A 14,172-nucleotide genomic window follows, 5' to 3' on the forward strand; every position below is an offset into this window, starting at 1 on the left:
CAGATTAACACAAGGAAGACAATCAGAAATTTATTAACATGTATCCCTCAGGTATACATAGAGATACCCAAGGAAAAAGGAGTGACTCCCAGAGGTGGCTTAGAATTCGGGATTAGGGATGCCTGGGTGTCTCATGGTTGGTGAGATGGAGCCCTGCAGTGGGCTCCGTGCTGACATCGTGGAGCCTGCTTGGGATTCTCTCTGCCCCTCCCCTGTTGTCTCTGTCTCTCTCAGAATAAATAAACTTAAAAAAAAACAACAAAGAACTCAGGATTAAATAACACCTTCATCAGGAAGGGGAAGAGGGGAGTGAGGGAGGCCTCTTAGGGGAGTCAATGACTTTTAGGAAAGATGTACTGGCCCTTAGAAGACCAGATGGGACATATGATGTTTTGTGGCACCATTTATCTGGGTGTGGTGTTGACTTCATCTTCTCTCCTGTGACAGGAGTCCACCCTCGCTGGTTGATGAAACTCCCAGGGAGGGGGTTTATGGCTGTTGAGTCCTTTTGGGGAATAAGAATGGGTCTTCAGGCAGAGGAGGGCCGTTCATAGAAAGTCTTTCCCTCTGTTTGCTGCTTTTCAAGTGCTTATAGCTCAAAACCAGCAATGCACCCAAGTGGCATAGTTTGGGTGGCATGTGTTTAACTATAGTCGTATTTTGGGGTGGCATATTCTGCCACCCTTAGGTTCCATGATTTGTGTGCATGTGTTTGTGTGTGTGCAAGCATACTTGCCAGGCACATTTTCATGCTTTGATTCAAGGCTTTGCTCCAAGATTTGCTTTCCCAGTTACATACTCCCTGACAGTGATGGTGGGTGCAGAGTCCCATTTCCCTCTTGCAGCTGGTGGTGTGGAGATCTGCCATTACAGCCCCGCAAGTGTGAAATAACCAAATCGCCCTCAGGGCTGAACTGAGAAAAATGGAGGAAAACCAAGTTCTGATGACATTTACTGAGACCTAAATTCGACTGTGGCCCCTAGACTTTTTCCAGTTATCGAAGAGGTATATTCCCTTTGTGTGTGGGCATTTTTTTTTAAACATCTGTGAAAGAAAGAGCCCTGATGAGGATCTCCTTATACTACATACTGTATGGCTTTACCAACGTGGGAAAAGAAAGTAGCACCCGGTCGCCCGGCAAGAACAGAAACATGGCACATGGGCAAACTGTATCTAATTCATTCCACTTTATTCTGGGATGTAAATTACAGATAACACAACTCACAAACATACCAGTGGACATTGAAAACTAAGGCCATTCTGTGAGTTATTTTTAAAACTTGGTGTTTTGTACATAATCTTTTAAAAAATAAATTACCAAAACCAAGATTCTCTTCTGAAATAAAAACTTAAGGTCGGTACAAGGCGGCTTTTGGGTCATCTCCAATCTGAAGCTCATGGTGTGACGGGACCATTTTTGTTTCCTACGGCATAAATAACAGCTCTAAGGCAAAAGCCACCTCAGCATCTAGCTCTCCTCTCTGGATGTCATCACAAAGTTTACAACAGTGACCAGTGTTTACAAACCATTTTCTTCCCAGTGAGTAGCAAAGAGAGACTTTTACCTAAGAAACACATTGCAGAATTCCTGGAACAAGAAAAAGAAAGGGACCCGTAACTAAGGCACTGAAAGCACATTATTTATATAAAGAAATGTAAACAGTTGGCTACCAACAGGCTCCCTCCAGCAGAGTGTCGATTAGGGAAGTGCACAGGGGCATCATGGTCGCGGCCCGGGTGAAACGAGAAGGGCCCCCTTTCTGCAGAATTCGGGCTTGGCCACCAACGTCCGACTCCTGATGTGGTGAGGAGGAAGGAATGAATTTCAAAGTGACGTGAAGGGAAGCTGGTATTTCTCCCTAAGCTGTGGGTTAGTGTTATAACAAACAAGGAAGGGTTTTAGTAGGACTTTCAAATTACGGCCGCTGACCGTGTTTTCTTCCCGCCTCTCACCACTTGCTTCTGCTGATTTGCACGATGGCTTCGGCCTGCTTCATCAGCGGGGTCTGCTAGAACCTGTGACCTGGCCGGTACCCTTCCCTGCAGGTGCCTACTTCAAGTACAATGGTTCACGGCCCACACAAACCACACTTCAGTTAAAACGCTTCTAAACAGTGAAGATCGAGCAAATTGGACAGACAGTACTGTAAATGTTTCACGGTCCAATGGGTTTACCTTCAAGGGCCTGAGAGGGTGTGAGGTGGGGTATGGTGTGTAGATGCAGCCTGACAAGTAGCTGTGGAGTCCAGGGAGAGGGGTGGGAAGGGGGGGGTGCATTCCTGAGGCCGATCACGACACCAAAGTTCAATTACTTCCTGCTTGACGTTTTGTTACCAATTTTACAAAGCTCTGAGTTCCAAATCATCAAATGAATAGTTCTTGAACACTTTTTAAAAGAAAAGGACCAATATGTAGGAACACAAATAATTATGATTTTAAAAGATGCCTTGTTGCAAAAACACAAAGACCCCCTCCCCCCAAAACCAAAAAACCAACAAGAAGCAGCTTTTTTCTTTTTGAAGTTATCATTCCTGATTCAGCAGGTACAAGGTCTATTATTCCCCAGTTCTAGTGTGTATGAATTTTGGGTAGATAAAACAAAGTTTGAATCTTCTATGTGTATTTTTTTATGATCAAAAGGAAAACATTTTCTACGAAAGAAAAAAAAAGATTTCCTCTTTTACGGATCTCACGCCTCATATGGAGGTTATACTTAAACCAGGAGCCATGAGAAGCTGGAAGAGGGCGGCGGGCGGCAGTATAAAGTGTGGGGCAGGAAACACAGCTTTTCTCTATCGCCCAGGACAATGTGAATGCGATGCTGACTGTGAAACTCCTATGTTTCCAAATATAACCAAAAGGAAGTCTGAGAGAAACCTAAATTAGAAAATTCTTTCATTAAGGGAAAAAAAAAAAAAGCTAAAAAAGAAAACACCTGAAAAAGCCAGGAGATTCAACAGCTGGGTTTAGAGCAGATGTTCATAATAATGAATTAGTAGCTCCAGGCAGCATTAAGAACAGCCTTGGGGGAGCAGATAAATACAGGCTGGTGCGTGTCTCCGCGGCACAGGAGAGGTGATGTGTCAACAGCGTCGTACGCGCAACCTGTACTCTGAAAGAATGTCCTCCGTAAGTTGGGCTCACGATGTGCTCACCTTTCACGGCAATGCACACTTCAATTGTCGGGCTAAAAGTCGCTGTGGAGCAAAAAGAGGCCGTAATTAAGGAGAAGGCATTCATGCCAAAAGAGTAATAAAGCAATGGCTTTTGAGGCTGGTTCAAGGCAGGGGTGAAGTAAACGGGTTTGCTAACAGCTAAATGCTTTTCACTGCCTCTGACCAGCACCCCCGTCCTATGACGAAAAACACAGTGCCTGGCCCCAGCAGGGTGGGGAACATGACCCCGCACTTCTGCCTCAGAGGAGATTGGTGCTGTTGGTTTGCTGGATTCCCCATGGGCTCCAAATCGAGGACTACTGAGGCAAACAACTGGTCAAAAGTGGGTCTGAATTTTACTACTGAAAAGAAGCCTGGGCCTAAAAAGAGTGAGCGAGCCCTGGTTATCCTTAAAAAGGGGTTCATTTTTGTGCTACCATTTTGGTTCCAAGAGTAAAATTTGTCAAGGCTACGAGGGTTGAATAATTTAGGATAAACCATTACTGCCCCGTCTGCAAGTGCTGTTTGTTTCCGTGGCAGATGTTACAGATACCTATGCACGTACAAGAAATACAATAACTTTCTCTCTGGGGGCAGGTTTGAAAGAAATATTTCAAAAGACACAACTTCGAGAATTTCTGACTCCAAGAACAGAACCTTCTCTATGCTGTTCCTTTAGAAAGGTAAGTGATGTGATGTGTATCGTTTTTACGCAGAAAGAGCTACACCTGCCAATAAGCAGCAGAGACCCCCGCACTGAGCATGCTAGAGTACGTAGAAATGAAGAACTGTATTAATTCCTATCTTTAAAAACTCACACCAAGGTTTCTAAGTGGAGAGCCTGTGGTTGCTCCCTGAGACACGTCCAGGTCTTCGTGTGAAAAGAGGGCACAGGTGGTCTTCTGATGTCTAGGTCAGTGCAAGGCTAAATGCCAAGGTTTTATGAGTAATGAAGGGCTTCTTATCGAAATGGTTGGTTTAAGGGCAAGGGATTTCTGGTCTCTGGCCTTAAGGAAGGCTGCAGTGGTCTGACTGGTGTAGAAATGAGTGTGGGGACAGTGCCGAGGGAGGGAGCTGGGAAGAAGGGCCCTCACCTCAACAGTCAAGTGCCAGCACTTGATCTGAGCCAGTGCTCCTAAGCCCCAGATCTGCTTCTTGTCTGGGGAGTTGGCTGGGGAATTGGTTAGGGAAGAGGACTGGGCCTGTAGGAAAATCGTGTATGTGTACCTTAACAGCCTGGCGATTGCTTAATAAAACTCTGGCCCGAGTTATTTCACAGCGATCGCTCCCTGCTTCGTGTATTGAAATTACATTCAGAGATTTAAAAAAAAAAATCGTGTGTAGCAATATTTTCCCACAAAACTAAGTGCAAAAGATCTTTAACAAATAATGATGGTAGTAGAAATATCTGACATAGTCATGCAAAAATGCACCTCCATTTAAAAAGGCTCAACACATCTCCAAAAGACCCTTGGGTTGTTACCCTACGAGCTCACTCATTTTTTTTTACATTTAAATGTGGCTGCTTGTGTAAAAAACGGTAACATGCAAGTTCAATGATCTCCAGTCCACCAAATATTCTCTCTTGTAGCACAAAGACAACAACGGTGATGATAAAATACCACCGAACAGGACTGTACAAATACATGAGGAGGCACATTGCAGGGCTGAACAGGGTCCAATAAAGTATAGAGAGCAGTTTGACCGCAAAGACCCTCAGCTCAGACTTGCAAGGTGGAATTACGGTGCGGCCGGTGAAGTGAAAGCTCTTCTCCCCTTGGTAGAAGGAGCGCAGCCTCTGTTCCTTCTCCTCCCACCGCCTGTGGCACCAGAGCTGGAGGCCCTCCCTGGAGGCGGGGAGAGTGTCCACTGGGTAGCGGTGCACGTGGAAGTGGATCTCCTTGGGAAAGTCGCCGTAGAGAAGGTGCTTCTCTGTCTGAGGAATGTTGTGAGGGTAGGCCACTGTGATGTCGTGGACGGCATCAAGGTTCTTCCCTAGGTTTTGGAAAAGATGAGAATACAGACTGAGTGATGATCAATGGGGGTAGTAACGCTGATGCAAACCACAAGGCAGAACCAAAAACGGGGGTGGGGGTGGGGGTGGAATCGGGACAGAGAGAGCCACGGTGAACAAAAAGGGCTATTTAAATACTGGTGTTTCTAGGCATTTGGGTCAATAAATTTACCCGTCATTTTTAGTCTTTTATCTGTTTGCTAATCACCACCAAAACCTTTAGAAAGAAATTATCTTCACAGAAAGAGTAACCTGTCATTCTAGAACTAAATGGATAAGCACATTAAGTCAGGTTTGAGGTAGAAATAAAAGGATTAGCCCTTTTATACCAGGGGGAGTCACTGCTTTGATACCTCTTATTAATATACCTTCTCTCCAAATAAAAACACAGAATTTCTTACCTTTAACTCATTATTGCTATGATAGTACTGGAAAGAAACACTCAGAATTAGACTTAGTGAAGTGGTCAGAAATGCATGAAAACTTCCATATGATTTTTAATTTTTTTAATTTTTAACATTTTTTATGTGATTTTTCTATTTTTTAAAACCATATCAGCTTGAAGTCCAAGTGAGACCCTGCCAGGACACCATCATCCTTAGCAGTCTCCTGATTAATTACTTTGGGGTTAAGTGTTTTTAGCAAAGTCACATGCCAGATGCTGGGGGGGGGGGGGAGAAAGAGAGAGAGAGAGAGAGAGAGAGAGAGAGAGAACACGAACACATAATCTCTAATCTCACTCAAGAGTTCATAAGAGAATCAGGGAGACAGCTGCATAAACAGTGCCCTAATAGGGAAGGAGAAGGAGGGGAAGGAGCTGGCCAGGCAGGTGCAGTGGGCCCAGAGAGCATAGTGGGGCTAAGGGGCTCACAAGTACACTGGAGGCATCTGGTAAAGGCCTTCAACTGTCAAACTTGAGAATGTGAACTCCATTCTGTAAGCGACAGAGAAGCACCTTAGATGGTGGAGAAGCACTTAATGATTATCAACAGAGAAGGGATGAGAATGTGTTTCATTTTGGCAATGATTACCTTGGGGGCAGTGACAAGGATGGTCTGGAGAGGACCACAGGCAAGAGAGGTAGTAAGAGTAATTTGATGGTCATGACAAGGCAAGAAATGACAGTGAGGTAGGGGCCAAAGGAAGTGACATGTCTAAAAAAATTACAAGAGAGCTGACACGATAAGAGCGGTCGGTCAACTGGATGTGGGAGGATAAGGTGGAATGAGCTCCTGTGTTCTGGCTCAGGGTACTGAGTGGATGGTGGTGTCTCTGAGATTAGAAATGTAAGCAGGAGTAGTAAATCCTTAAAGAAACATGAGGATCGCCTACTTGAATCCTGTATACAAGGGCCAGAGAGGTTAAGCTTTTTGCCCAATGCACACAGCATGTTGGTGCACAATCTCTGAATGTTGCTTTCTTGCATACCATGCCCTCTTCAGTGAGAGCCCTTGGATCTGGGCTTTGATTCATTACAGAAATGTATGATGCAGGCAAAATTAATCTGTGGGAATAGAAATCCAAACAGTGGCTGCCACGGGGGTGAGAACTGATCGGCAAGGAGCACAAGGAAGTGTTGTAGGTGGCCGAAACACTCTGGATCTTGATTAGGGTGTGGAATATACTCAACTGTGTGCATTTAAGACCCATGCACTTCATAGCATTTAAGTTTTACCCCAATATGAACAAGACACAAAGCAACTTCCCACCTTACCTCACCCTTATGTTTACCCTTCCCATTGACCTTACTATTAGAGGTTGTTCTCCTTGCTTTTTTAATGATTAGGTCTTCCATAAATGTCTACTGTCTCCTTTACTCTGTGATTTACTTCAGGATAAGGACTGGCTTGCAGTCTGGTTTCCTAAGTGTCTGATAGATATAATCAGCCCTTAATTAGGACTGTGGTCTAGAAAATGAAAATACCTATGTCAACAAGGCTTAGATTCAAAATTGGAGGACAGTGTTTTAGGGATGCTGAGCATTGTTGATAGGAGAGCGGAGGGGGATGGAAGGCCCGCGCAGGACGGCTCTGGTGGAGTTGGATCAGAACGCCTACAAAAAAAGGCGAGGCTGGACCTTTTTGACTCCAGCGGGGGGTCCACTTCATCTCACGACGGGAAAATAACAGGACACATTTTGTCACTTGTCATGCCGCTTAGCCTCTTATTCAGAACCGGGTGCGCATTTCACTTACTTTCAAAACTCCCCTGCAATCAGTCAACATTTCTGCTTCACCTGCCCACACCCTGCCCTGAAAAGGTTGCCAGTCTCCTCAGCCTCACTCATCCACGGCCTTCCCCAGCAGCTGCCACCATCCTCAGTCACCCCAAACCACTTCACAGGGCTCCTCCTGAGCAGGGGGCTCCTACGAGCCCGCCTTCCTTCCACACGTGGCCCTTCATGCTCACAAACTGGTATCAAAAGGACAGGCCGTACTAGTAAGAAACTAAAGTGCCCTTGCTTTCTATTTCTTCTGGGCAACCCGTGGAGAAGGGCGTGTATGCAAACACCTGTCTGTTCACTGTACAAACGGCAAGTTTTAAGACTGTGTTGGTAGCACTTACAGAAATGTTCCTAAGTGAAAAATTCTAGAAACCCTGCTGTGTAGAGCACGGAGAGCTGGGGAAGGAGACCGTTGGGGCTCAAATCCTAGCTCTGACTCTTACTGACTAATTACTTGTCTCTGTAGCTTAGTTCCTGTATCTACAAACTACTTCACAGGGTTGTTGAGAGCATTAAATGAGCTAATACATATAAAAACACAAAAATAGGGTCAAAAGTATATATAGTAAGTACTCAATAAATGTTAGCTGCTAACATTGAGTGAGCAGGAGAACTGGGGAAGGGAGAAGAGCCGGCTTATACCTTGCTTCTCATTTCCCTTGAGCTGCACTGGATCCTTAAGAATCACAGAGACTCAGGGGCGCCTGGGTGGCACAGTCGGTTAAGCGTCCGACTTCAGCCAGGTCACCATCTCGCGGTCCGTGAGTTCAAGCCCCGCGTCGGGCTCTGGGCTGATGGCTCAGAGCCTGGAGCCTGCTTCGGATTCTGTGTCTCCCTCTCTCTCTGTCCCTCCCCCACTCGTGCTCTGTCTCTCTCTGTCTCAAAAATAAAAATAAACGTTAAAAAAATTTTTAAAAAAAGAATCACAGAGACTCAGAAGCGCATTAAAGCCAGAGCAAGAGAGGAGATGGAGAAAGGCTTTTACACCCTGAGGTACCTTCATACTTCGTAAACTTTATAGTAAGTTTCTTGTCTCCAGATAACCCAAAGCCACACACAACCCTTTATCACTAACAGAGGAGCTTACTTTTCACTGACATCCTATCAAGACCTCCTGGCCTCTAAGCCTAGAGCAGCCATTACTACTGGACCTGTTAGTTTCCTCCCAGAAGGTAACAGGTGAGGGTTAGCAGACTCGAGGGGCATGCTTCGTTCCAAAGTGACAATAACAAAATGCATATTCAAAAGTTGAAATGTGCCTTCATTACATGTATCAGCTTGTAATAGGGCTAAAATAATGCAATAATAGATAAAGTTCCTTCAAGTGCAAAGGATTTATACAGCCTTTAAAGCTTTTGGTATGAAAACAACATACTTTAAAATATGCAAATTAAGATGGCTGCCATCAGTAATATCCATTTTTAAAAGATCTCATTGCTTTTTAGATAGCATCTAGGGTTGTAATCTCAACTATCTAGCCACCTGCCATCTGTCTGTATGGCGCTTAGAAAATAATCTGTTCTGTTGCTGATACTGTGTCTTCTGGAAAGTTTCAAACTATTATTATTATTATTATTATTATTATTATTATTATTATTATTATTATGTAAAGCTACTACTCTGTTAGAACAACCACACTAATGTGGGCCCATAAATGTTTCTTTTCCTCTCCTGGAAGAACAGGACACTTAGTACTTCAAATCTTAATTTTTAGTCTAAGGCTGAGACTGAGGGAATATTTAATACATCAGTCAGGTTTAAGTAACCAACAGAGGTTTAAAAGATATGACTGGAATTTATAAATGTAATATGCAGCAGGGAGTGTCTCCACGCATGTCAAGTTGAGCCCATGATGATTACAAGAGTCCTATTCAATATGAAAAGCTCACTGGGAGTGAGACAAGTTTATGTTTCAAATGAAAGAGTTGGGTGAAGAAATCCTGGTCTGCCCATAGCTGCTGAAGAACACATCCATCTATACAGTTCAGTGGCAGAACAACAGAAATACAAACTTTTTTTTTTTTTTTAACCCAAGATGGTCTGAAATTTCAGTTATCAACTTTATTCTTTCCCCATTCTACTTTAAAATACATGGAGAATATACAAAAGTACAATCTATTTTGGATTTCACCTTAATACTTTTTTAAAAATTAAAAACACATGTAAGCTGGAACACCAGGGTGGCTCAGTCAGTTAAGCATCTGACTTCATCTTGGGTCACCATCTTGCAATCTGTGAATTCGAGCCCCACGTTGGGCTCTGTGCTGACACCTCAGAGCCTGGAGCCTGCTTCACATTCTGTGTTTCTCTCTTTCTGCCCTTCCTCCACTCAGGCTCTGTCTCTCTCTCTCAAAAATGAATAAACTTAAAAAAAAATGAAAAAAAATATAAGCCTATATTCTATTACTCAGATCTAAATCCATAAATCTAACTATATATATTGGAGACTTTTATTTTTTATTTTTTTATTAAAAAAAATTTTTTTTAACATTTATTTATTTTTGAGACAGAGAGAGACAGTGCATGAATGGGGGAAGGTCAGAGAGAGGGAGACACAGAATCTGAAACAGGCTCCAGGCTCTGAGCTGTCAGCACAGAGCCCGACGCGGGGCTCGAACTCAGACGGTGAGATCATGATCTGAGCTGAAGTCGGCCGCTTAACCGATTGAGCCACCCAGGCGCCCCTATATTGGAGACTTTTAAATAAAGTAGCTTGTCATCTAAGATGCATTTGTGTTAAAATGCTGAGGCTGCTGGTTTTGTGCACTGTTTTTCAGATTAAAAAAAAAAATTACTCCAAGATGATAAAAGTTGGATTTAGTAACTTGACAATCATTCACTGTGGCACTTTAACACTGACATATAATAGTACATGGCTAATAATGAGCGTGACAAATTGGCACTAGTCAGAACACTTTGAAGAATGGCTTTGAACAGACAGATTTAGATAGACTTAGACTAAAGACACTAATAAGACAACTTTCAGCTTCAAAATAAAAGGGCATGCACAAACCCACTAAAAGTGGCATTGGGACTCAGTACCATTTTCTTACAGAAAATACTACTTCCCACTGAGAACATTATTCATTTTGCTTTTGTATAAGTTGAGTAGTTACTTAAGGAATGAAAAGTAGAGGCAGGCAGCTTCTGATCCTACGTCTCACCAGCTCTCCGGGCTTAGCTTGTTAACCATAAGCCTCCTCTGTATGTGCAGATAATAACAGTGCCTACCCTCCTAGGGTTTTGTGAGGATCCACTACGTAAGACCTGTAAAGTACTCAGAGAAGGTCCTGGCCTGTGGGATCTGCTCAGATTCCTGTCACTATTCCTCCAGGTGGAGTGACCACTTAGAGCACCTGAAGGGAGTTTAGGTTTAGGCTGCTACCCTCGGCCTTCCTTCCTTCCTCTAGACTTCCTCTTCCTCTGGGAGAGGTTCCAAGTGGGCTCTAGCACACCTTGTGGTTTATCCTCTGATTGCAGTCACGCCTCTCCCATAGCACAGAAGCAAAACTGTTGAGGAGACTGACCTTGGCTCTAGAGGGAGGCCCTAATTCCCCTTTGGATACACATTTCTCTCCATCTCTACCAACTCATCCTTAGACATTCTCTGGGAAGTGTAGATATTAATCCTCTGCTGGCATTCAGAATCAAAGTGATGGTCAGTGCTCTAGCATTGTTGACCTGCCCCATCTTGCTTTTACTTTCTTAGAAATCAAAATTAGTACCTCCTCTTTTTCTAAGAAAGAACCATCCTATGCTTAAAAATCAACTTTTAGGGGCACCTGGGTGGCTCAGTCTGCTAAGTGTCTGATTCCTGATATCAGCTTGGGTCATGATCTCACAGTTCGTGAGTTCCAGCCCCATGACGGGCTCTGTGCTGAGTTGGCTTTGAATTCTCTCTCTGGTCCACCCCCGTTCAACACACACACACTTTCTCTCTCTCAAAATAAATACTTAAAAAAATCAACTTTCACCTGGAAAGGTGAAATAAAAAATTGTGTATTTGTGAACAATTTTGCTTATCCAAACTGAATTTGGTTCCTACAGATAATTTCAGGGACCTATATTTTCACATTCCTATCCTAAATCTGTTTAGCTTTGGTGTTTTGTATAAATGTATGAAATTTTTTCAGTTTTGACAATCTGTTGTCCAATAGACACTGCTTCTCTGAGTCTTTAAAACAAGTTTCATTTTCTAGATAGAATGAAAACATGTTGACATTTCCCACAATTTACAATATTGGTGTATTAATAGATCATTTAAGGCAAGATCAGAATAGTGTATACTTGGTGAGGACAGACTCACATACATATAGACATATACATACATAAGTATATAAAATGTATGTCCTGAAAAAAGAGATCTGTAAACATTTAACAAATAGGACCATACTATACATACTGTTTCATAACTTGTTTTTTCATTCATTTTTCCATTCGTGCCATTAAAGATTTTCTAAGATGTCATTTTATGGGTGCATAATATTTGCTTGTGTAGAAATCTTAAAAATTCCTTTGTTTTTCAGATATTTAAGGTGTTCCCACATAAACTACATTTAAATTGATCATTATATAACTAATGATGGTGATTTTCTAGAATAAATTCCATAAATTGCTGGATCAAAGAATATGAACACCTTAACACTTTTTGCTAAATATGGGTAAATGACCTCTACAATGTTCAGTTAAAACCCGAGAAACATAGGATCATAGGATCGTGCTTTTCACACTTTTACTTATAATGCTTGGTATTATAATTTTTATTAAGTTGCAAACTGTATCATTTTTGTTTTAATTTGTATGTCTTTGATTAGGTTAAAAACTCCATTGGATGTAAATACTGGTCATATCCTTGACTGTTTTGAAAATTCAGTTGTTTATCTTCTGGTTTGTAAGAACTCTACCCTCTATCCTAAGTGGTGAATCTTTCACACTGGTTTCATCAGCTGGTCACTAGTGTTTCCCTGACCACAATGAATCGATTTTGTTGGATTTGCTGCTCTGTGAAAGCAGTGTTTCTTTTAGCCAGTTCCTCTGTTGTTTGTCTCTTTTTCAGTCAAATTTGCAAACCTTCTTCTTCATCATGGATTATTAATCCTCTGCATTTTTTTGTTGCAAATATTCGTACACAATCCATGATCTATGCCATTTATAGCAACTTTTCCAATAATTGTGTGTGTGTGTCTATATAAGTTCATTTTTCTATTATAGCTTTTGGATTCCTATTTATCTCCCCTGTTCCTAGACCGTATGTATATTCTATATTTTTCTGCAAGATGAAAAACATTTTTTCCATTTAATTTTATAATTTAATTTTCTTTCAGTAGACATCGGTTTTTCTAGCATCTTTTATTAAATGACTCCTCTTTCTCTATAGTTTGGAAATACCAACTCAGTCACATGTTAAACTCTCAAATATATAAACATCTAGTCTCCCTCCTCTCTTCTGCGCTATCTGTGTTTATTCTGGTTCCAAGACCACATTGATTTCCCTAGTGACGTATCTTTGGTAAAGCAAATCTGCCTGTTTTCTTTTTCACATTGTACTTGATTCCTGCTGGTAACTGTTTTGCAATGTAAACTTGAGAGCATTTAATTCCATTCTAAAATAACAACCCTCCCCGCCCCCCCACCGAACTTCTTCAGAAATTTCATTTGCATTATATTTACATTGTAACTTTGAAAGATCTGACCCTTTAATATTGTTTTTTTCTCTAAGAAAAAAGTATGCTTTTCCATTTGTTCAAAACTTATTTTAGGTCTTTCCATAAGATTTTCGTTTTCTTCACACAGCTTCTGTGGCTTTTAAAATTTATTCCTAAGTAATTTAAGAATTTTTGCTGTGATTATGAATGGAATATGTGGTCCCACTTCTGCTTTTAGGCAGTTACTGCTAGCGAGAAATCGTTTGCTGTACATTTATATGCAGCCGTCTTAACAAATTTTCTTATTAAATTGTTTCCTTTTTTTCTACATTCTTTTTGACTTTCTAGATTTTCTATCAGCTGCAAAAACCGTTTCATGTTCAATTTTCTCATCTTTAAGGTAGTCTTTAATTTTTTAAGTTTATTTATTTGAGAGAGCACAAGCGGGGGAGGAACAGAGAGGAAGAAAGAGAATCCCAAGCAGGCTTTGCACTGTCAGCACAGAGCCTGCCTCAACTCACAAACCTTAAAGTAATGAGCCGAAAATCAATAGTCAAGAGGCTTAACCGACTGAGCCCCCCCAGGCATCCCAAGGTAGTCTTTTCTTAGTGCCTTCATTAGCATTTACTTACTAATAAAAAGGATAGTTCTGACTTTACGGTGTGGATTTTAGTGCATTAGATCACTGCTGTTGAGTTTTGGTAAAACACTAGTGTATGTTATTAGTTCTATTTTGTTCTAGTTTTTATTAGGAATGGCTTAAGGTTTATCAAGTATCTTTGTAAGCATCTATGGTTAAGATTAAACTTTTTCTTTGTTAAAGAAAATAATAGCCAAACATCTGTATGAACCAAAGTAGGTGTTAAATATTAAAAGGAAAATATGAGAAATGCAAAGGGAATTAAAAATTATAGTGTAGGCTTCAGTGTCCTCCATAATAGGTCACTCCAATAATAACCAATCACATGAAAGAACTGAATAACTATTGATAAATTTGGTTTAATAAGATTATATAGGTCTATAGGTCTTTCAAAAATATTTTAGAGGGGTGTATCCGTGGAACACCAATAAATAGGATTACTTGCTTGGCAATAAGAATATTTAAACCTATTTTGTAAAAGTTAAGATATTAA

General features: G+C 41.5%; 1 protein-coding gene across 6 annotated transcripts in view; it reads right to left on the minus strand.

Moving 5' to 3' along the window:
- Nucleotides 1-1,173: 1,173 nt before the first annotated feature.
- The window catches only part of LCLAT1 (lysocardiolipin acyltransferase 1), a 185,314-nt gene continuing 172,315 nt past the window's right edge, over nt 1,174-14,172 (minus strand). For all 6 annotated transcript variants that reach the window (XM_045447260.1, XM_045447259.1, XM_045447261.1 and 3 more), the window contains exon 6: nt 1,174-5,151. In XM_045447260.1, the coding sequence (XP_045303216.1) occupies nt 4,649-5,151 (503 nt within the window). In that variant the 3' untranslated portion in view covers nt 1,174-4,648. The remainder of the gene's footprint in view (nt 5,152-14,172) is intronic.

The sequence above is a fragment of the Leopardus geoffroyi genome, chromosome A3 (genome assembly GCF_018350155.1).
Source record: "Leopardus geoffroyi isolate Oge1 chromosome A3, O.geoffroyi_Oge1_pat1.0, whole genome shotgun sequence".
NCBI classification, from domain to species: domain Eukaryota; kingdom Metazoa; phylum Chordata; class Mammalia; order Carnivora; family Felidae; genus Leopardus; species Leopardus geoffroyi.